The sequence below is a fragment of the Syngnathus floridae genome, chromosome 12 (genome assembly GCF_059516105.1).
Source record: "Syngnathus floridae isolate MCC-2025c chromosome 12, RoL_Sflo_1.0, whole genome shotgun sequence".
Classification (NCBI taxonomy): domain Eukaryota; kingdom Metazoa; phylum Chordata; class Actinopteri; order Syngnathiformes; family Syngnathidae; genus Syngnathus; species Syngnathus floridae.
The window spans coordinates 3,025,916-3,047,255 of record NC_142424.1 but is presented as its reverse complement, the minus strand read 5'-3'; the positions used below and the strand labels follow the sequence as shown (position 1 = coordinate 3,047,255).

At 42.3% G+C, this 21,340-nt stretch overlaps 2 protein-coding genes across 2 annotated transcripts in view; one reads left to right on the top strand and one right to left on the bottom strand.

Moving 5' to 3' along the window:
- Positions 1-406: 406 nt before the first annotated feature.
- Positions 407-19,961, bottom strand: grin3a (glutamate receptor, ionotropic, N-methyl-D-aspartate 3A). Its single transcript, XM_088391127.1, has 10 exons — positions 18,529-19,961; positions 14,367-15,082; positions 9,668-10,337; positions 9,205-9,588; positions 8,532-8,677; positions 7,524-7,639; positions 6,895-7,046; positions 3,904-4,065; positions 3,768-3,838; positions 407-2,135 (listed from the first exon to the last, which is right to left on the bottom strand). Exons 1-10 carry the CDS (start codon positions 19,243-19,245, stop codon positions 1,583-1,585), a joined length of 3,687 nt encoding a protein of 1,228 aa, XP_088247253.1. The 5' UTR covers positions 19,246-19,961; the 3' UTR covers positions 407-1,582.
- Positions 15,316-21,340, top strand: part of unm_sa34860 (un-named sa34860) — a 70,260-nt gene continuing 64,235 nt past the window's right edge. The window contains exon 1 of the mRNA XM_088391128.1: positions 15,316-15,352. The gene's annotated coding sequence lies outside the window, so the exon portion shown is untranslated. The remainder of the gene's footprint in view (positions 15,353-21,340) is intronic.

Below are 21,340 nucleotides of genomic sequence, written 5' to 3'. Positions count from 1 at the left end.
TATTTTCCTTATTTTCAGTGCTTTCTTCTTCAATCGACGTTCCTCAGACAGTAGGAGCCCGAGATGGGTGACCTGACACTTTGTTTTGTTTTGAGTTAAGTCATTCCGTCACGGCCTTATCAACCTTTGTGACATTCACGTCAGCACAAAGCAGAACTCTCTGTCTCGCTCTCTCTCCGATTCACAAAGAAAGCTGGCTGCCGTGCCAATGCACTTCTGCTCGGTCAGGTATTCATTTCAACGGTGACAGTCGGCGCTTACCGCATTAGACACACTGATGAAATATAAGAGCTTGTTTGTGTGGGTCGCAGTCCTTGGCTTTTCCCAGACTGCCTCCTTTGTCTATATCGTTCTCTCCAAGCAATGTGGGATAGTGCAAGGACCTAATATTCGTTATATTGCCGGCGGTGATGTTTGAAACTATAATGGAGTCTTTTTTTTTTTTTAGATTGAAAAGCATGTGTAGCTGTAGGTGAATCTCAGTGGTCCTTGAAAAACAATCCTCACAAATAAATATTACAAGAATGCAGCCGACAGTGATAAATAATTTCGTGATCATTATAAGTGCAAACGAGAGAGGTCGGTCTTTAATGACAGAACTCAAAAGTTGAACAGCAAAGGTGAAACAGATTTCATTACAGGGAGACGACTTCAGTTGTGAATGTTAAACAAATATGTCAGAGGTGGTTTGTGTCAGATGTTCACAATGCACTAAAAAATTTAGACTGTTTTATGTTATGATACGTTTTGAGCTTCTTTTTAGCAAGACAGAACAAAAAACGGATCTCCAATGCCAGGGGTAGACAGGTTCGGTCCTAGAGAGAGTTTTCTTTCTTCACACACCTGATTCTAATGATCAGGGTCGTTCTCAAGCTTCTACAGAGTTTGCTGATGAGGTGAAATTTGGAACCAGGTGTGCTGCAGCAGGAAGACCTGGAAAACTCAGAATAGATCATGACCAGAAAATGAGACTCAAACCAATCGATTCATAACCCCAAAGAAGTCATTGGTAAACCAAATCAGGTTTCATTAAGATCTAAGGGACACCAAGACTTAATGGCTGGGTTCAAACTCAGGTCATGGCAACTTTGGCTGAGCTGTAACATAAGACTCGGGTGATTTGGACCATTAGGCTTAAATACCTATGGGTCTTCATATCTGGGATGGGGCTTATCACCACTGCAAAGCAAATGTGCTCCCTTGAAGAGGCGAGGCTTAGAGGTGGAAGGCGCCAGAGAGAGAGAGAGAAGGAAGCAGTAGGGAAGGGATGAAAGAAAATGACGGTAATGAGAGGCAGGGAAGGGAAATGGTTTACACAGCTCACCACAAATTGCAACAAGCGAGGAAGGACTGACTTGGTGCTCGGTACTGTTCGCGACTCCCCGTTAAATGCAATTCACAGGTTAAGAAATGATCGATTGATTCTGTTGGGATTGACTCAGACCAAATGGAAGGATTCAGTCCAGCGTTCTGGAGTCCTCCCGGGCCTCATAACATCGTTCGTCTGTAAATGCCTTAGCTGCATCTTCTTCTAGGACCAGCACATGAGGGAAGTTGGCCCTTGACAAATTGGGAAAATGTTTCAGAATTCTGGTAGTGTGTTTTGGTGTTGGTTAGTCTGTTGGTGGGATTGTGGATACTGTGAAAGCTGATTGGACTGCGGCACCGTAGCTTGGCTAGGTGGAGTTTGGTTTGCTAACGGGTTTTCCGATTGGTACTTTTCCAGTTCTCTCTTCCTCCTCATGGCCGATTGCAGCTGTTGTTTGATGACGGAGATTTGAGTCTCCAGTTCGGACAGCTCTTGCACTAGTGGGATGTGGCCCACACCCAGTCCAGGATCACAGTCCCCCGCACTCAAACCCAGACACTGTCCTGGTGTGGCGCTCCCCTGCCCTCGCCCAAGTCCTTGGGAACACAAGCGGCCCAATAGGTTGGACCGCCCGTTCGAGGCGGTCACAACGGGGAGATGTTTGCCCAGTAGAGGAAGAGAATGGTGAAGCGGAATAGCCGAAGCCGGCGGGGAAGATGGATGCTCCAAGTCATTGTGCGCCTCGTTGGGAAGAACCCTACGCCTGTTACAGATCGACGAATCGGCGGGATTCCAGGAAGCCGACTGGTTGTTTCCTTCATTGCACCTGGAGATGCAGACAAAGACGGAAATGTAAGGTAGGACTTTTTTTTTTTATCTTTGCTAATATGGTCCATGTACTGATTCTTGGAAGCCTACAGCCATGATGCCTTGACTAATTATACAGATGACAAAACCACATTTTTACTTAGACCTGAAGTTAATATTATCAAATAACATAACATAACATAACATAACATAACATAACATAACATAAAAAGGACAAACCTGGAAGTATGTGTGTCCAAAGTGAGGAAATAAATATGTGTAACATAACATAACATAACATAACATAACATAACATAACATATATTAAATCTAAATAGGTGCATCCTTTGAAAACTAAAGATCCCAAAATAAATAAATCAAGTGGACTTTTAAAGCCCTGACAAGTTTTAAACCAGCACAGAAGGTTTTACCAGGCTTGACAGCCTTAAGTGTGATTCAGCTGAAACGTGAATCGGTTGAACATCTCCTGTGACTGAAGCTGCTGCACCCTCTGACACAACAGTGACTCCTCTTCGTCCAAGTCACTTCCATCCACGCCATTTGTGATCTTGATCCAAAATCAAAATGAATTGGGCCCGTTCAGCACTTTTTACACTGCAACGTGCTATGGACTGCAATACGCGGATTTCTATTCATTTGCTTATCCGCACTTCTCTAAACTGGTGTTTCCGTTGGGTCAGCAAATTTATGATTGTATAGTGTTGTATAGTAAAACAAAAATCCCGATTGTGGTCTATGATTTAATATTCTATATAACAGGATGTATGGAGCCATAACCCCATGACAGCCTATAGTTCTATTCATTATTCAAACAGCAATAATTAATTTAGTTTTACAAGTGCTCCGAGTCAGACAACCGCAAAAGGTTGTTTTTCACTTCTCTGTCCCACTTGGAGGACGCTATAAGCATTTTCCTTATGTCAGTTTCAAAAATAGCCGACATGCACTTTGCCACATTGTCCACATGCTCATAATGTGCATAAATATTAATTTCCGACAATGTTCTTAAGTGTTACATATGTTTTCCTCTCGGCAAGTTCTTCCTAATATTTTCTCGACAAAGGTTGTTCGCTGATAGCCTTTAAAAGCTTTTAATTGGAGCAAAATACAGACTCCATTATACCGGCAACACACTGACAGGTTGACAGTTATAACTTGAATTGGAAGGGCACAGCGCAGAAGGGCCTGATAGAATGAATTGAACTCCACGGGCAGAGTAATCTATTCTCATTACTCAGACATTCCTCTTGATTTGGAGTGTCCTCTCTGCGTGTAGAGCTAAGCTAGGACAAATTTGAAACGGCATCACAGAAGCTTCTCTCTCTCACATAACAGAAGTCTTACTCAGCAAAAGCTCAATGGATACTTTAACCTCCTCTTGAAAGAATAAAGCTACGAGTGTAGGACACAAATCATCCTTATCTGATAATCTGCAGTCATGGTGACTCATGAGAAAAGCTGGAGTGGGTGCAGTGATGGTTTTCTAAAGAACTTGGTTGAGTTTTGACCGTCACAGAGGTGGTCTAAATTGCGGTACACTCAAGGCAAAGAGCGATTTAAAACAACTGTATTTGCAGATATTAAGGGATCTTTGGGTTATACCGAAAATAGCTAAAGAAATCGATGTTACCTCTTCTCGGGTTTGGTGACAGTCTGGAGTTTGTCGTCAGCGAAGACGGAGTTGAGGGCTCGGTGTAATCTCTGGAGAGGAAGCAACACATCACTTATTTGGCCTCAAACAAACTTTATGAGAAAGAGCTGAGTACCTGACTGGTATGCAACCAATATTTGAAGCGTGGCTCCTTGACCCTCGGAATCACCAGTTTATACACGATGTGTTCGGCAATGGTGGTCAACAGAGATAAAGCCACGCCCACGCAGAGCATCACAAAGAGCCCGGAGAAATGTTTTATGCCCATTTGTAAGGTCTGCGGGGAGATAGAGGAATACCAAAGTTGGTGTTGAAAGCAGAACGGTCATCTCAAATGAATTTTCTCGAGCATGAATGTGTCAGCGCTCCCTAAGAGGCGTATCATGAGTGTGCAAGTAGCAATCAACAAATGTGATCTTGCACTTTTCTTAATGGAGCTCTTGCTACAGATACTGCCGAAGCACATCCCCCTCGTATGAATCTTTTTTACTGCCCCGTATGGAGTAGCTCTCAATACGGCTGCAGTGGCCGCATTATCAAGTGATGTGGGATGTAAATACATGATGGATTAAATTGGCCATCTGCCATATTGTGACTCAACTAAGATGGCTGTAATGACATTTCAGGTGAAGCCAATTACTTCCAAAGCTGGGGGGAAATTGGCCCAGTGCTGTCAACATGTTTGGCATCATGAGAAATTCGAAATATTTTTTACTGGGATTCCACAGTGGGATATTCTTGAAATAAAGAGGAAGCGAGTTGAAGAGTTTTTTTAACTTTACCGATTTTTAAATTGTAAGCAAACTCAGCCTGGTGCCTCGGTTCATTCGGGCTGCCTTGAAATAAAACAGGAAAAAAGTTAAACCAAAGTTAACATTCACAGACTGAACAAAAAGGGTTCAAGGATTGACCCTTGAGGGACTCCACACAATGGCCAATCAATCGCATTCAAAAGTTTTAATGCTAACAAAATACCGCCTTTCCTCTAAGCATGATAAATTTAGGATTGTTCCATCTAACTCCACCCAAGTTTCCAACCTGTCTAACAGTATATGATATCAAATGGCGCAGAGATCGATAAGTGGCTAAGCGAGGTGATGATTCATCCCGTTCATTGAATGTGTGGTATTAATTAATCAATTAGTAGTCAAGAGATTATTTTTGATATGCAGTTATTCTCTCATGTTGTCTGGAGTTCCCCACTTTAAGAAAGGCGATCTATCAATTTTGTTCCTGTTTTGTCGGACAAAAGTTTGCCAGCCATCCGATTGAATGATGGCTTTGAAAATGCTGAGCGTGTCTCAAACGTAGCAGCATGGTCAATATTTTACTGCTTGTGTCACATGAATCTCTTTGCTTATTCTGTCTTATGTTCACTTTGACAGAAACTTGTAACATTGCTGAAAATGATTGCAATGTCAAGGTAATCACAAGAGTTCATTTGCAATGAAACATGAGTAATGTTTCGTTGAATCATTTTTTTACAAGGCTTTCATTTGACAGTTTATACTACATATTTCGCCGCCCGCCACTTGGTGCACCTCTGGCATCATTCGTGATCTGCTTGCCGGGCCTCGGACGGATAAATCGCGGAAAATTGAATGGCATCGAGCTAAATGCCTGCAGTCATCATAGAACGGGGCATGGTGCTGGAAAATGAAAAGAACCTGAAGCGACTTGAATGTCTGCAGCGACTGACACCCTCTCGAACAAATCTGCGGTGTGAAAAAGCTGACTTATTACTGTATTAAGGAGACGTGGGCAAAGTTTTACAGCTCAGATATGTCTTATAATTCTTTTATTTCATCTATTGTTTTTATATTGGTCCATGAATGTGCTTAGTCCTAAATAAATAACTAAATAAATGAATACATAAATAGATAGAAAATAAATAAATATAAAGGAAATAAATATTAAATAAATAAATAAATAATTTTTTAAAAAGAAATCTATATAGCACTATAAGCAAATACGGCGTCTTTGTGAACAGAATTAAGTTACAAGTCCCGAAACCACATTTTTTAAAGACCTAATAAGGTTTGTACAACCCAATGTAAGCAAGGAGACACTTTACGAGATCCCAAATCACAGCCGGCAGTTAAAACGACTGACTTGTCGTGGACAACGGTACAAGATGGAGCTCAGAGGGCTGTTTGACTGCTAAGGACAAAGCAAAGTAATGGACGTCCAGCTTGGTTAGCAGCTGGAGGGTTTCAAGAGGGCTGACTTTGAATTACAAGTTATTGCACACATGGTTGTTGAAATGACCTTGAATGGAAAGCATAGCGAGAGCACCTTTTTCCTGACGTGTTTTTAAGAGGTAGCCATTATTTGAGTATGAGCATGAATCTTCAAGTAGCCTTGACTTTTACACAAGTAGCCACACTTCTTTGTACTCGGACTCGACGCCATTATGTAAGGAGAAACGCTCGACGGATGCCACTCCAACGAGCTTGTGAGTTTTATTTTATTGTTGCCAAATATAAAAGATTGAGTGCAGTCACAAGTGACACACATTTACAGGCAGCCAAATAAAAGGCTGACTCATTTCCCGAGTTCATTTATAGAGATTGTTGATTGTCTTTATCCTGACTACCTTTTTTTTTACTAAGTTTAATCGATAATAATTGATAGATATACTTTACCGCAGCTGTGAGGCAAATTAAAGATTCCGACAATTAGGAGGGAAACAAATGTTAAAGCCAACAGTTAATGATCTAGATAGCCATCCTGCATCTCCTAATTAAACATTAAAGATGCATTAGGAAGATAAGCGGAAGTTGATTGTTTCAGTGAGTTGCTAGTTTTCGGACTTCATCGCATTAATAACGACATTAACTCGTGCTTATCAAAAAGAGCTCAGCAAAAAAAAAAAAAATGAAATTAAGAAAAGCAATTTAGGATTCTGCTTATCATTTCAGCAGGTCATGGTGCAACATAGACGTACAGTACCTAGAGGCACACAAAGCGACTCTCATCGATGCGAGTACGTTCAGTGAATATAAAGAACGCAAACTCAAATAAATAAACATGACATCGAGATCAAAACAACATCGGCGGGGTTTAATTGAAACGCCGCCAAGGTGAAGGCGGCTTGCGTAATTACCTCAGTAACAGCAAAGCTGCGTTTCCCGCATGGCACCACCTTGTACCATTTGTCATGCAGCATGTCCATGAAGCCGTCCGACTTGTACTGACTAACAAGCTCGGAGAAGTTGGAGGTGAGCGGAGAGTTCTGAGGCAGACCGATCCCGTATCCTGTCAGTGGGCACACAATCAAAAACAAAATCATCCATTTGTGTGGCAGCATTTTTATTGATTTCAGTCTTTATATAAGACAAGTTTTCATTCAGGTCGCAGGTGTCTACGGTGACGACCGTCTTTTTCGAAACTTTCTGCTTTCCCTCGGCAACCAACAGTGTCTATAACGGCAAATTACTAAACTTACCACTTGATAATGTGAATAGACCTGGAGGCTGCATTAAGTAATTAAAAGCAGCGATGGTATGTGGGACTATGGAGGCCTGTAATGGACGTTAAAAACCACGGGGACGTTTTCACTGCGGGTGGAACGATGCTTTCTAAATGGGCCTGCAATTATCAGGAGACTACGTGAACTTTAAGCTTTTGAAAGCTACAAGATAAACACTGTTAAATGATGTCTGGTAGGAAAAGTTGATAGATGGAAACTGATCATAGGAGGAGGAAGAAAAAACTATTTTTATGTTCGCTTACCTTCGATCGCAAACGGTTTGCCAACAGTCAGAGTCTTACAATCTGCGTCGATTGAGACCTCGTAGTCCAGCAGAGCTTTGTCCATGATGAAGGCGTCCAGTTTCTGGGGATCGGCCCTAAAAAAAAAACATTTTTCACTGTGTTGTCTTGCGGCTGGATCCAGATGATTTTAGTTCTCGAAATAAAATTGACTCATTTCAAAACTGGCTTCCAAATATAAACATGTTTATTTCATGAACTTTTGAACCCACCACCACAAATATCAGCCCGTTGCCGACACACATCGTCATTTCTGTAGCGTGGCTTCATCGAGCTCTTCTATTCACGCTCCATCTCTGAGGTTGATTACTAAAACGTCTTTGCATCTTGATGCTTGCAGGCGGGTTAATAAGAAAAACCTGTGCTTGAAATTGCATTGTTTTGAATTCATCAGCGACGAGTTGAGCCGTGAAAATCTGGATCCTGATGGAGGTGATAATAGCAAAAGACGAAGCAACCCTGCAATATTTTTATTATATTATCACGTGACTGTCAAAAAATGACGAATTTCAGGCGTGCATCCTTAAGATACGATTTCCGACTGCTGAGCTGTAATTTCCTAAGGTCGACATTTTCCTTGAACCTTATAATCAGCATTTTAGAGACTCAGTTGAGGAAAAAAAAAACATGTTTCATCCTTTTAAATTGTGTTCTCTCCAAGCTCTGTTTGTATCCAAGCGGCTGTTTCTGACTTTATTTTTTTGCTTTGCTCAGTGGGGACACCGGTGGAATGTCGAAGCAGCTTAGGATGACAGCGATGGTGGTGAAAAAGAAGACGATAGGAGCTGAATTTGAAGTGAAGGCAGACTCGCAGTAAGGAAAATGACAGCAGTGTTATTTTTTTTCCCTCTTCTTCCCATTCACTTGACATTTGTGTGATATTTCCAGAGACAATAAACCCTTGCAGGATCATGACTGTGCAAATATTTGTATACACATGCACGAGTATGCAAAAAAAAATGGAATTACTTCAGATTGTGTATGCCGTCCGGTGTTGCCGGGACGTTGTATCGCCGCATGTACTCGTGCATTTCGGGAAAACTCTTTCTGACGTAGTCCTCGGCGCTGCTTTCCCTCACCGTAGCGAATCGGAATCCCTGAGAGGGATGGTGCAACTGCAGGAAAGATAGCAAAGGCATTTAAGCTTTAATAATATCAACCCTACCACCTTACTTCAATCTACTATTGATTTTCTACAGTTACGCAACAATTTCCGCATTCGAGTACCTACATTTAGCAGTGAAAGGTAAATACATCCAAAAGAAACTTTTTTGTATTACCGTATCAAATAAAGTCTAAGAGATATGTTTTTTTTTTTGTGATCAGAATTTGGTTGTCGGTTGAAGATGTTTCAAATAATAAAAGACATTTTTATTCTCAGTACCAGGTTATATGGCGTATTCAAACATTAACTTTAATTTGACATCCATACAAAACCGCACCTGATTATAAGGTTGGTTTTGTGAAAATGTAAAAATTTTGAATCGTCTTTATAATCAGAAAAATACGGGCAATACATTTTTTTTAAAGACTTATCCTGGTACATTCGCACTGTCTGAGTAGGAAATGAGGCCAAGCTGACTGCATGAACACCTCCACTGACAAGTCAGTCTCCCCGTCTGTCAGTTTTTGTGTCGAATACCTTTGGGTCATGGATCCCTGACAGCTGCTCATAGGTCTTCTCACCAACCATGACCGCCGCCAAATTAGCAGTGTAGGTGGACAGGCAGAAGAGACAAAAAATGGCCCAAAGGTTCATCAGCAGACGGCCCGTCCAGCACTTTGGAGGCTTGATGGCGACGGTTCTCCCAAAAAGTATGGCGTAGCACACGTTCAGAGCCGAGGAGAAGGAAAAGACACGGTCGCGGTTGCGTCCCCGTGGCGTCATACCAAATGGGCTGTGCCACTCGTATAAGGTGAGGAAGATGGCGGTGACGTGGAGCGAGACAAAGATCCCCAGCCACATTGACCAATGGAGAGGCCACATGAAGGCCCCGATGGGTGCCGCGGTGTCACGGGTACGAACCTAAACACAAATTCGGAACAAGGTTGAGGTGAGGTCAATGATAATAGCAATAGAAAAATGAGAAGAATCAAAAACTGACCAGAATTCCCAGGCTGGTGGAGAAGAAGGGCGAGGTGAAGTCAATGACTTGGCTTCTTGCTGAATTAATGCTAAAAGATGTCACAGCTAGGTGAGCAGCACCGCTAAGCAGGTCACCAACTAATCCCGTCCAGCGTCCATTTTTAAAGCCTCCGTATTTCCCATCTCCAACAATGTAGAGGTCAAAGGTGAATCCCATGTCCTCTGCTAGCTTCTCCAGCAAGTCAATGCAGTAACCATAGCAACATTTCTTCGCATCTGTAGGGACAGATCCATTTGGTCCTGCAAGATTTTGGAAAAAACTCTGTAAAACCGATGAGTCATTCGTGAGCGGGTCGAGGCACAACTGGCCGGCGGGACACATCCCGTCTCCATCTACATCCCGGGTGAACACAAACGGGTGCTCCACCAGCGTCACCACCCGTAAATGCAGCCTGGTGGGTCTGCGCCAGTCACCTCCCCCTCCGGAACCCTGGCGGCTCGTCCAAGCCCCATGGTCCATCAGAACTTTCCCCCTACGCCAACGTCCGAGTCTCGTCCAGGTTGGCTGGCCGAGGGGGTCCAGCTGGAGGGACCAGATGTAGTGATGGGCTTCTGAGATTACATTTTGGCTCTGACGATCTCTGGATATAAAGCCACTCTGGCCCTCAAAGGATGTGTTGGAAAGAAATCTGAAGGGGACCAAACAGAAGCATGACTTAATAACCGTTCAACTTGGACAATGGATCCACCAAACTCCCTCAACCAATAAGTCAGCTCCACGTGACGGTTTCTCGAAAATAGAAAGCTGTCAGCAACATCAGCGACAGACACGAGCCAATTTCACACCGACTTCCCAATAAATTGCTGCTTCAGACGTAACAGAAGAGCCAGGAATTATTTGGCCGTCTGTTTCAGACAATGGCCACCCGAGCGAGACGTCGCCTCGGCCAAAGTATGCAACACTCGGCTTGTCGTGAGATAACCGGATGGATGGCGACATTAACACACCGTCGTTGTTTTGCTTTCAACGCCAGGGACCGGCTGAAGGAAATATTGTCATTGATGATAATCTCCGCTCTCTGTTTATCCACCTGCGTTAAGACCCCACCTCCCATCTCATATTGGTAGCATCCACACAGGAACGTGAGCAGATCAGAAGGCCTCTTATCTGTGTTTACCTTAAACACGTCACTTTTACCTTTGGCGGACATCTGTCAAGCCATTGCCGCGGTGTAAAATCAATCCACTCATAAGGACAACATGAAAAGGTCATAAATGAACGATGATGTGTTTAAGGTCAGAGAATGTTGGTTAGTTGGAGTTCAAATGTCAGAATATTCTTTAAGTTTTAATTTGTATGTGTTGTGATGAAGAAAAATAAACTGTTGACAGGATTCAGTTACGGGTTATATCAGTCTGACTATTCATAATATACGAATATATTAATATATATGGATGTTTGTCAGACTATAAGGTGTACTATATATTATAAGGCGCGGGATAAATTAATGGAAATATATTTATAAGCCATTAAACTTTATTTAATTTCAATTTGTCAGTGCCAAATAAAGTGTGCATCTGATTTTTGGGAAGAATAAAAGAGTTTGTGTACCTCATAATCCCAAAATACGGTCCTGTACATTATTTTCATTTTATAAAGTATTTTGTATTTAATACAGAGCTGTGGTTGACAAATAACATTTGAAGAATCCCAATAATTCTGTTGAGCTTCAACTGTTATATCTGCTTAAATATGATTGCATAATGTGACAGAATAGTTTTTCTGGTGATTGTTGCGCCGCCATTTTTTTTAGCCCAAATAAAAATGCCCGCGACAGAGATGAGGTGTTCATTTTGGTGACTTGAGTATTTGCGTGTGAAAGTGAGTGTTACAACAGAGGACAGAGCATGGCCTCATGATCACGCCATGCCTCGCAGTAAGCTACTGGCTGTCCGAGATTGTCCGGAACCAGAACAGACACGCACGCTAAAACACACCCGCAGTCATGTTTTCCATCACACCCTCGGAAATCTCAATGAAGTCAATACCTCGCTTGTCCAGATCCAAAACCTGACCACACAATCGCCACCCAAAGATTTAAACTAAACTTGATATCACGACAGTGACTCCTTGCAGACTATGAGAAGAGAAAGGAGCTGAGTTGGTAGACTTTTCTTGTGATGCACAGTCACGATTTTGGAGGACGGCCTCTCGCGGTTGTCTCTTTCATCTCGGACGCCCGCCGTGATTTTGCTGTCTCACACAACTCCAACAACGCAAAGTGACATTCAACAAGAAAAATGGCTCCAACTATCAAGAGTCTTGCTGACAAGTGTGATGAATGTCCAAGCTGATTTTCTTTTGTAGAACCTGATGGGCCATTCGTTCTCATGCATCATCTACTGAGGAGTGGTTATCGGTTAGGGAGAGAGACTAGTTTGTCCAATACGACCAATACCAATAATTTGAATTTATTTTTTCAATTTCAGTCAATTATGTGCAGATTTTTGCTTTTCAAAGTCTACTCTGAATTCTCTAGAAATAATGGAGGTCCACTGTGCAGTTTTCAGTTGTAATATCACCATCCACCTCTAGATGGCAGACATTGTTAGTTTATACGTACCTATGAGGCCCATTTGAGCAAAATTCAGACAATTTTAGATCTCAATGATTAATTGACTATAAAAAATATCGATTAATTTGATTGGTTGTCAATTAATCGATTACTCATCACTCGGATTGTGATCACACATACGCAATTTACCTGCTTAACATTACGTGGCATTATTAAGATTCCTGATCCTGGTAATTCTCATGATAGTTGCTCATAATCAAATCCAAACATTTGGTGGTGTTCCACGTCATAAATCTGATTTATTTGGTGTGTAAACGCTCTGCTCAAGGAATTTTAGTGCGAATATATTCTTCTGCTTCATTTCACTCATTTGCATGGAAGCTAGTTTTATCGCTGAGGGATGCTTCACCCTTTAAACACAACTTAGAAGTTCACAAGTAATAATAAAGTGTAACTTTATTTTCAGGGTCGTCGGAATCAACGCGCCACATAAAAATGAAGTTTTTATTATTTCCTGTGTGATTCACAAATGGAAGACTGATGGCATTTGAAGCGGAGAATCCAAGCTGGTATTTTAAGCTGGAGAATGACAGCGGGGTGAATCAAATCTGTTTCTCACCATCACGACCTCATTGCCTGCCATGTCAGCTCTGTGTTCTTGATGCCAGAAGATACGCGAGCAAAGAAGCGCAGCTGTTTTTATAGAGGCTTTAAAACAATCTCACACGCCCAGAGCAAAACGGAAAGTGTTTGACTTACACAGTACAACCCACGGAGGGAACATTTATTACGTAGGATTTTTTTTTTTTGGTAACCGAGCTAGCTTGGCACATTAAGAGCATAAACCACTCCTCTGATTAGTGATCTCATCTGCAATTTGTGCAAACACACTCAAAATCTTTCTGGGGACTTGACAAGACATTATCATCCATTATGAAAATTTGCAAAGCTTTGACAAAAATATACAAGAGAGCCAGTGCACATGGCTGGCTTAAAATCATTGACATTTGCTTGGTCGTAAATGGCATCGACTTTGTCGTGATGCGCATATTTAAGCTATTAATGGCAAATGACAAGCTTTGCATTTTTGCAGGTTGTTTGGACCTGAACGTTAATCAATGTTTGGTTTAAAAAGTTCAGGATAACCAAAAATATGGGATAGTAAATTGAAAACAATTTAATGTGAGTCTTTGCCTTTGCTGCTGCCAGTATCCCTATTTTCCCTCATCATAATACAAAGTGATGTGCCTTGAAAGAATCTTCCCACAGGAGCGAGAGAATTAACATCCAATGATGCAGCACTTGGTGCTCAGCCATCAGATCAGAGAGGTAAATAGAAAGGAGTATAAAGTGGCATCTCTTTGAGGACTTTATAACACTTCCTGCTCTAAGCCTATAAAGGCAAACCAAAAGTAAGGACAAACAAAAAAATAAAACCTAACCTCAACAATGTTAAATTGCCAAACTTTGCAGTTTGTTGATTATTTCAAAGATTTGCCACTTATATTTCCCTTCCTTTGTCGACTCTTGTTTCAAGCATTCAAGGTGTCTTCAACATCTCGAATGTCAAAACACAATTTGTACAACGACACGTTCTCCGTCACGGGGTGGCAATAGCTCATCTTTGAGGAAGGCTGTAATCCCGGACGGGGTTCTCCTCAACCCGCTTGTCTTTGTCGACTGATACATGTAATTCCAAGAGCGACTACTCAATAATTCATAAGATGCTCCAACCAGAGTAATGTTAATACAAGCCTAATTCCCTTGCCTTTCTTCCTTGAGATGCTGATTCAGTTATTTTAAGGTAAATCTCAGCAGGAAAAGGCACACTGGAATTGTAATGCAGCGGCTTGTTCACTTCACCTTCTCATCAAAGCGCTACTAGCAGAAGTGCCATCAAGTCAGTCTCGGTTGGCTAAAAGAAAAAAAAATGCTACAAGATAATGGAAAGTCTTTAAGAGCGGTCAAATGGTTTGCTAACTACCTTAGTGACTACCAAAATGGTTCAAGATGATGGTATTACTACATGCCACCTGTCAATTTATTATGGTGTCCCCCAAGGGTCCATACTAAGTACCGTTGTATTTACTATTTAAAATGTCTATCGGGGGAGAAATAATAAAATCAGCACGGTCTTCTTACCTTGTCAAGTATTCCCCTGAGCTTCCATTTCTCGGTTGTACATCCATACAATTTGTAGTTCCAGGAATGAGCGCCAGGGCGGGATTCTCTTGGGCTGCACTTCCGATAGCCCGTGCCACCAGTTCCAACGAGTCTTGGACGTACTTATCCAGTGACGGTGGCGCCATGATCCCGTGTGCCAATAGTCCAAGGGGTAATCCTTCTGTTCTCAACTCAGCCACATTCTGGCCGTCCCCTAAGATCCAGTGGAATTCCGGAAGCGTCATCCGAGTGGCCGTCGCCCAGAGTCGACGAACCTCACGAATCTCGCAACCGAAGGTCACCACTCCGACTGTGGTCGAAGGCTCTCTCAGGGCCTCCAACTGCCGCATGAGAGCTTGCTGCTGCTCTGTTTTAGCGTTGGAAGCCGAAGCAGGTGAAGACAAATGATGGGAAAATGTCGATGACAACTCCATTCCTGTTGAGACACTTAACGCGCCTCCTGAGTTAGATAAAGATGATGACGGCAGTGCGGAAGTTGAAGATGTCAGGTTGACAAGCGCGCCCAGGTGGAAACGGGTGTTATTTTTGATGAGGAAAATAAATTCACTTATGTCCCATTGCTGGCAGAGCAACACGCTTATGTCCCACCAGCCATTCATCATCAAAAGCGAGTAGAGGAGATAAGGTGCCGGGGCCTCCGCTGATCGCATTGCCATTTGGAAATGAAGAGGATTCTGATGAAAGAGGAGATTAATTAGCACGTGTAAGAAAATAATTAAAAACATACACAGAAATGTGTCATGTGATGTAAATGTGAGATGACAAAAAGGAGGGTTCCAAACACGTGTTGTTTTACCCCCAACCACTAAGGGGCAGTCTGTTTATTTTTACTCAGGTGTGGGCGGGGCCAATAGGCTATAAAGGTGGCCAGGTATGACTGATTAGCAGAGCAAACAAACGACAAAGGTGGAAGTTACTGCTGAAGCTGTTGGAAAAGTTTTAAGGTAGGACCTACATTTTTTGTCTGAACAAAAGAAAACCAAATGTTTGTACTCGAGTACATTTGTTGGGCATTTTGTTGGTTCCTGGTTATGAAATACAAGTTGTTTTCTTTCAAGGAATTATAAGTTGAACATTATATAAATGGAAAGACAATTTTGTTGGTTCAGTCAGAATTTAAACACTTACCACAAATTTAGCAAACAAAGTAGTGGTGGACATGTCCCCAGATATTTTTAGACATTTCATTTATGGAAATTTCTGAAAATAGACTTCTTCCTCAAGTCTTTTCAAGAGATTTGGAAAATAGTTGGAATGATAAGGAAGGAATGGAAACGATAAGATTAGGATAATATCAGTGATAAAAAAATGGAATGACGCAGATAAGATTTTTGAAGGGGTCATTTGGATTTCAGAGAGGGCAAGAGAGACAGTGGGGAGCACTGCGAGAAACAAAATGAAATGCAATTAGACGGAAGGGGAAATCCGGATAGCGACTGGGGAACGTTACAGTACGGGAAATGGGATAGCGGGCGATGGCTTGAAGATGAGGCCTCGAAAACAGATGTAGTGAAGTGGAAGAGGAAATAAAAAATGGGTTATGAATCCAGCACTGGAATTACTTTGCCGCTTTGAATTCAATTTGTTCCTTGAGACCAGACACAGAGGTGAAGAGAATGGATTTTCAACCTTCACTTACCTGCTTCCATGAATATCATTACTCACATCACAAGTTATACTACATGTGTTTATGCCAAAGCAAAAGACAAAAAATGAAATATAGACAATATTCGTGACATACTTTATATCTTCTAATCGTTGATAAAAAAAGGGAGTTCCACGACCTTTTAAAAAAACCATGATAAATGAGAAACTTATTTTAAAAAATGGCAGTAAAATGGCTTTTCAGATATTTTTTGTAAGGTACACAAAGTGATGTGTATTATGTCTCATATATATTCTTTATTTATTTATTTTTTTGCTTAATTTTGTTTCAAACTGCCAAAATGGAAAAAAAATCCACTTGTTTGATATCCTAATTTTTTTTTCCATCTTCCTACTCCTATTCATGTACAAGAAACTGAGAGGAATATCTTGGGATGTACGCATAAAATTATTTCTTAACATTTCCTCACAACCGACATACCTTACTGTTAATCGACTTTACACAACCTGTGAAACCAAAATCTATCAGAGCCACCAAAAGCTTTTAATCACATTAGTCACTTCATATGCGCGTAATAATTTTTCATTTGCTTTCTAAACTGTGCCAATATAAGCATCGGTTACAGCCAATTAAAAAAGCTGTTTCCTGATTGGAAGATAAATAAATGCCACTTCATATTGACTCCAACCGCCAAAATCTGCACGACCCAATTCAGTTCTCATTGTACTGTGAGCGCCTAAATCTGTTGATGTCATGAAAATAAGATGAGGGGGGAAAGAAAAGCTCTGCAGTGCGGCTACCTGTTAACATCTCTGTACAAGATCCCAACTGTGTACCAGAATCATTCATTCATCTGTTTGTTCACCATCAAGCCGGCTATCCATCAATTTGCTTCCAAATACTACCTGTCTATCCGCTGTCTAATCATCATCCAGTCATCATACATATTCACAGTTCCCACCATTGATCCTTTTCACTTCTACCGTCCATTCATCCTCCATACACTGGCATCTTTCATTTATTCACAGTTGACAAATGACTCAGTGGATAGATGGACCCCAAGGAAGATCAACGGATGACTGGATGGATGAATTTATTACTGGATGAAAGGCGATGGGACAGATGAATCAGAGGATACAGTGAATGGATGTTTGACTTGATTGGTTACTGGATGGATGGACGGGATACATGCAAAGGTTAGATTACTTGATGGATGAATGGACAACCCAAGTAGCTAAGATTTACCCATATGTTTCCATCCATCCATCCATCCATCCATCCATCCATCCATCCATCCATCCATCCATCCATCCATCCATCCATCCATCCATCCATCCATCCATCCATCCATCCATCCATCCATCCATCCATCCATCCATCCATCCATCCATCCATCCATCCATCCATTCACCCACCCAAGCGCTCACCATCTAGACTTTCTCATCTAAGGTACGGAAGTGAGAAAGAGACAAAAACGAAAACACACACAGTCTTTTGTGTCTGAAAGTGGCAATTGTCCCAGAAGCATTCATCCCCACTGCATGTGTGTGTACGTGTGTGTTCGTGTGCACGTGTGGGTTTTATTTTGAGCTGTGTGCACGGAATATCAAAAACTCCCCCGGTGATGAGCAATGACTCTCCTGTCAGTGCAATTTAAGAGTGTGCATTTACTTGCAATAAATCAATTTAGTTTATGTGTCTAAGTGAGGATGGCAGATAAAGACACTGTGCCGTATAGATTTAATGTTCAACTAATTTCATTTTTTAAGTAAAAACCTGACAAAGTTCACTTGTGAGTTCATTAAAATGACTAAACGATCTTTTAAAACAGCAGCAAGGATGCTAACAAATTTCTTATACGGCTGAGATAAAAGATTCCTTTCTCCAACCGATTCCTCAGTGACCATAAAACCCGCATTATCGATCCAAGGTACACAAATCAACTAATTGTTTCAGCCTTTAAAAATAACCATGAGAGGTAACAGGTAGGAGATCAATAGTGTGGATGAAAGCCCATCCCGAGGCGAGATTGTCCTGTGTAAGTGTGTATTCATCTTCCACTGACTTGGCAGCGCTATAATAATGGAATCATTGGCTGCCAGGTGATCACCTTCGATCATTTATGGAAACGGAATCACCCCCACCACACCCCCGCCCCCTCCTGTTAACCGCTACCATGGACAGCTCCCTCGCTTCCGTTGCCATTTTGGAGCGACGTGCGTGTTTTTGGAAGCAAACACAAAGATAAAATGCAAATTCTATATTGCACGAAGGCCTGAGACTAAATTTGAACCTTCAAATTGTGAAGCGGATATGCTAACCACGTGACACATAGTTTTACACCACTGGAATTGTAAAAAAATGGATTCTGTTACATATATTTATCAAGAAGCATATTAAATTGTGCGACAGTCTATTTGATGATGTAAATGTGATGGAATGTGAAATCTTTTTCAATTTATCTTGCAAAAGCATGTAAAAATAAAAAAAACAACTTCTGTTTCTGATTATTACCTCACTTTGTCGCTTAAACTCTCTCGGAAGCACGCTGACAACAGGCACCCGAAGAGCTTGAGATACGAACTCCAACTTAACAAACTCGTCACGGTTTCGAGGGAAGGACACCACGGCGGAGATCCCCTGCACGACCACCGTGTGACACACGCTCTCCACAAAGGACAGCGGGTCCTCGTCCTCGGGGCTTCCCGGCGAGGAGAAAGAAAAGGCTGGAAGCTCTCCGAGTCCTGAGCCCATCGCCATGACGAGCTCCAGTGACAAATTAAAGGGAAGAATCCCGGCTCGGTTCACAGCCTCCACCGCGAGCAGGATCGACTCTCTGGGTGCGAATAAACGATCATCCCACGATGTGTTCTCTTCCCTCTGCCGTGCGTGGATTTTACCCCGATTCCCACCCCGTGGACTGGGAGCGGAACTTCTACTCCGAAGGCTTCTGAACTCGGCACTTTTGGAAAGCTGCTTGTCCACATGCGCTCGCCCATCTCTGGTCTCCGATGGACCGCCCGCGGTATTCCAGATATCGGAAGTGCTGGTGTCGGGGAGTAAGCGAGGATGCACATGCAGAACTCCCACCCGAACCGTGTGGCCGATGCGCTTTAGAACCTGACAGGGCTGCGGGTGCGAGTAAGAGCACAGCGGGAAAAAGACAATTGCGCACATCAGTAAACACACTGAGGAGCTTGTGCCATTCACCAACATCATCATCAGCCCCATCTTCAACGTCCCCAAACCATAACCGGATCCCCACAGATCGGCCCAATGCGGGGGCCGCTCCTTTGGTGCCCCTCCCGGGCCCCACGGCGTGGCCCTCGTGATGCGCTCAAATCAACCGCAGCCCCGAATCCAGCTTCGGTTCCACGTCCAGATGCCGGTCCAGCTCCCGGCAAAGTTGCGCGTTCCTCCACAGACTCGAACAACAGGCAGGAGCCGCGCGCAGGCAAGTAAATATCCCCCAAAGTGCCGTTTTTCATCTCAACAGATTGCCATCATTCAAGCCTAACGCGAGGGAACAGGTTGTGCCATTAAATGACATCTTCACGTATTGGACGCGAGGAAAAAGAAAAAAGAGGACGATATGAAGACAAAAAATGTCCACTGCGCATTAATGAACATATTCCAAAAGAGTGGAAGCCCCTTTTTGGCTTGTTGGCACAGAATGAAAAATAGCCCATTTTAATCCAAAGCGCAGGCGCTTCAATAATCTCAGCAGGTATTAGAAAAGATGGACATAAAAAAAAAGACATTTCCCACTTTGCTGAGCTTGTGTTGACAGGTTCGAGTCCACGTCAAATACTGACACCGCTGCCGGCACGAGAGCGCAGTGGGTTGGCTCTCATTGCGAGGAGGTTTAACCCTCTACTGGCTTTACCCCCACATTCCACACCTCACTTGTGTCGGAGAAGAACCGAAAATGAGACAAAAGTATTGGGACACGCGGTCATGACGCATACAGTCAATTGCTTTCTTGCGCTATTCAGTGAAGAACGTTTTTCCCATTGTTAAAATGACTATGTAATTATGATTTCTGTTTTATTTTAGAATGTGATTATGTCTGATTTATCAGAATAGAATCAACCTAACAAAATATACCAAAGAATTTTGTGCAAATTATTTGAGTATTTTTAAATTGACTCGCTGTTTTCCGTTTTACAATCTTAAAATGACTGATATAAAATTTCAATATTATTACTTTTAATTTAATCACATTAGCTGGTGTTTAATTGAACCTTGATGTATATATGTTGCAAAAAGTAGGTCACTTATATGTCCCCAAAAAATAAATCACAATTAACCAGCATGGAAATTTAATCTGTGTTGATGGACAGGCTTGAAATAAAAGACACTAATAGGGACAGTGATCCTGAAGGACGAACAGAAGGGGCAAATGTCTTTTGGGCAACAGGTGATCCAGAATGGGTGCACAACATCAAAGTCAAATGGGTTGTCATGTCTGGCGGGGAGAGTGACATGTTATGTCACGCATTACGTCCCTGCTGCAGGCACTGTTCGGACCATCTAACCTCTACACCGAATGCAATTTCTGAACTCAAGCGGTGGGCGAAATAGTCCAGTTATGACACAACTATGGCTCTGTGATGATTTTTTTTTCCTAGCTTTTATTTATTGCTCTCTGATAATTGAAACAATAATTCCATTAATTTCTTGATGACAGTAACCTCTGATCAGGGCATCCCTACTATTTATTATACTGTTAGGCTAGTAAGTTTCGCTACAGGTGCCTGGAATGAGTCGGGAATGTTGGCGAGCAGCCAGATTTAACAGTTGCTGCCAGTGCAAGAGTTTTTTGTCAGACTGTCAAAAGCCGCCTAAGGGCAGCCATTCTCCTGGCCGGCCGCTGACGGAAGCGACCAAACGTTGCTGGCACTGGCGTTAATGCTTTGTAGACCATCTGGAGGGGACTTACCAAGACCAGAAGACTAAGCGGGAAGAACCGCTCTGTGAAGATCGAAGGCCATATATGAAGGTGAGCTTTGTGTGGGGAAGTATAAACCCGAAAATCCGAGGTGGCTGTTTGGCGACAAAAAAGGATGTCAAGAAATGTCTTCCGCTTATCTATTCACTGCTTACTTTTTGTTTTCCCTGTTAATCCTTTCAACTTTTCCAGGTATTTTGTCGTCTGTGATGTAGCGGTCACCCATTTTAATCCCACCCAATTTTAATCTCACATCCGACTAGCCATTGCTCTCTTTTTTATCCCTGTCTCAGGTCTATGACCTTTTTTGGTTCAGGATTCTATTAAGTCCACTAGGCGATGTTACATTTGTCTAATCTGGCCTTTCGATTTTAC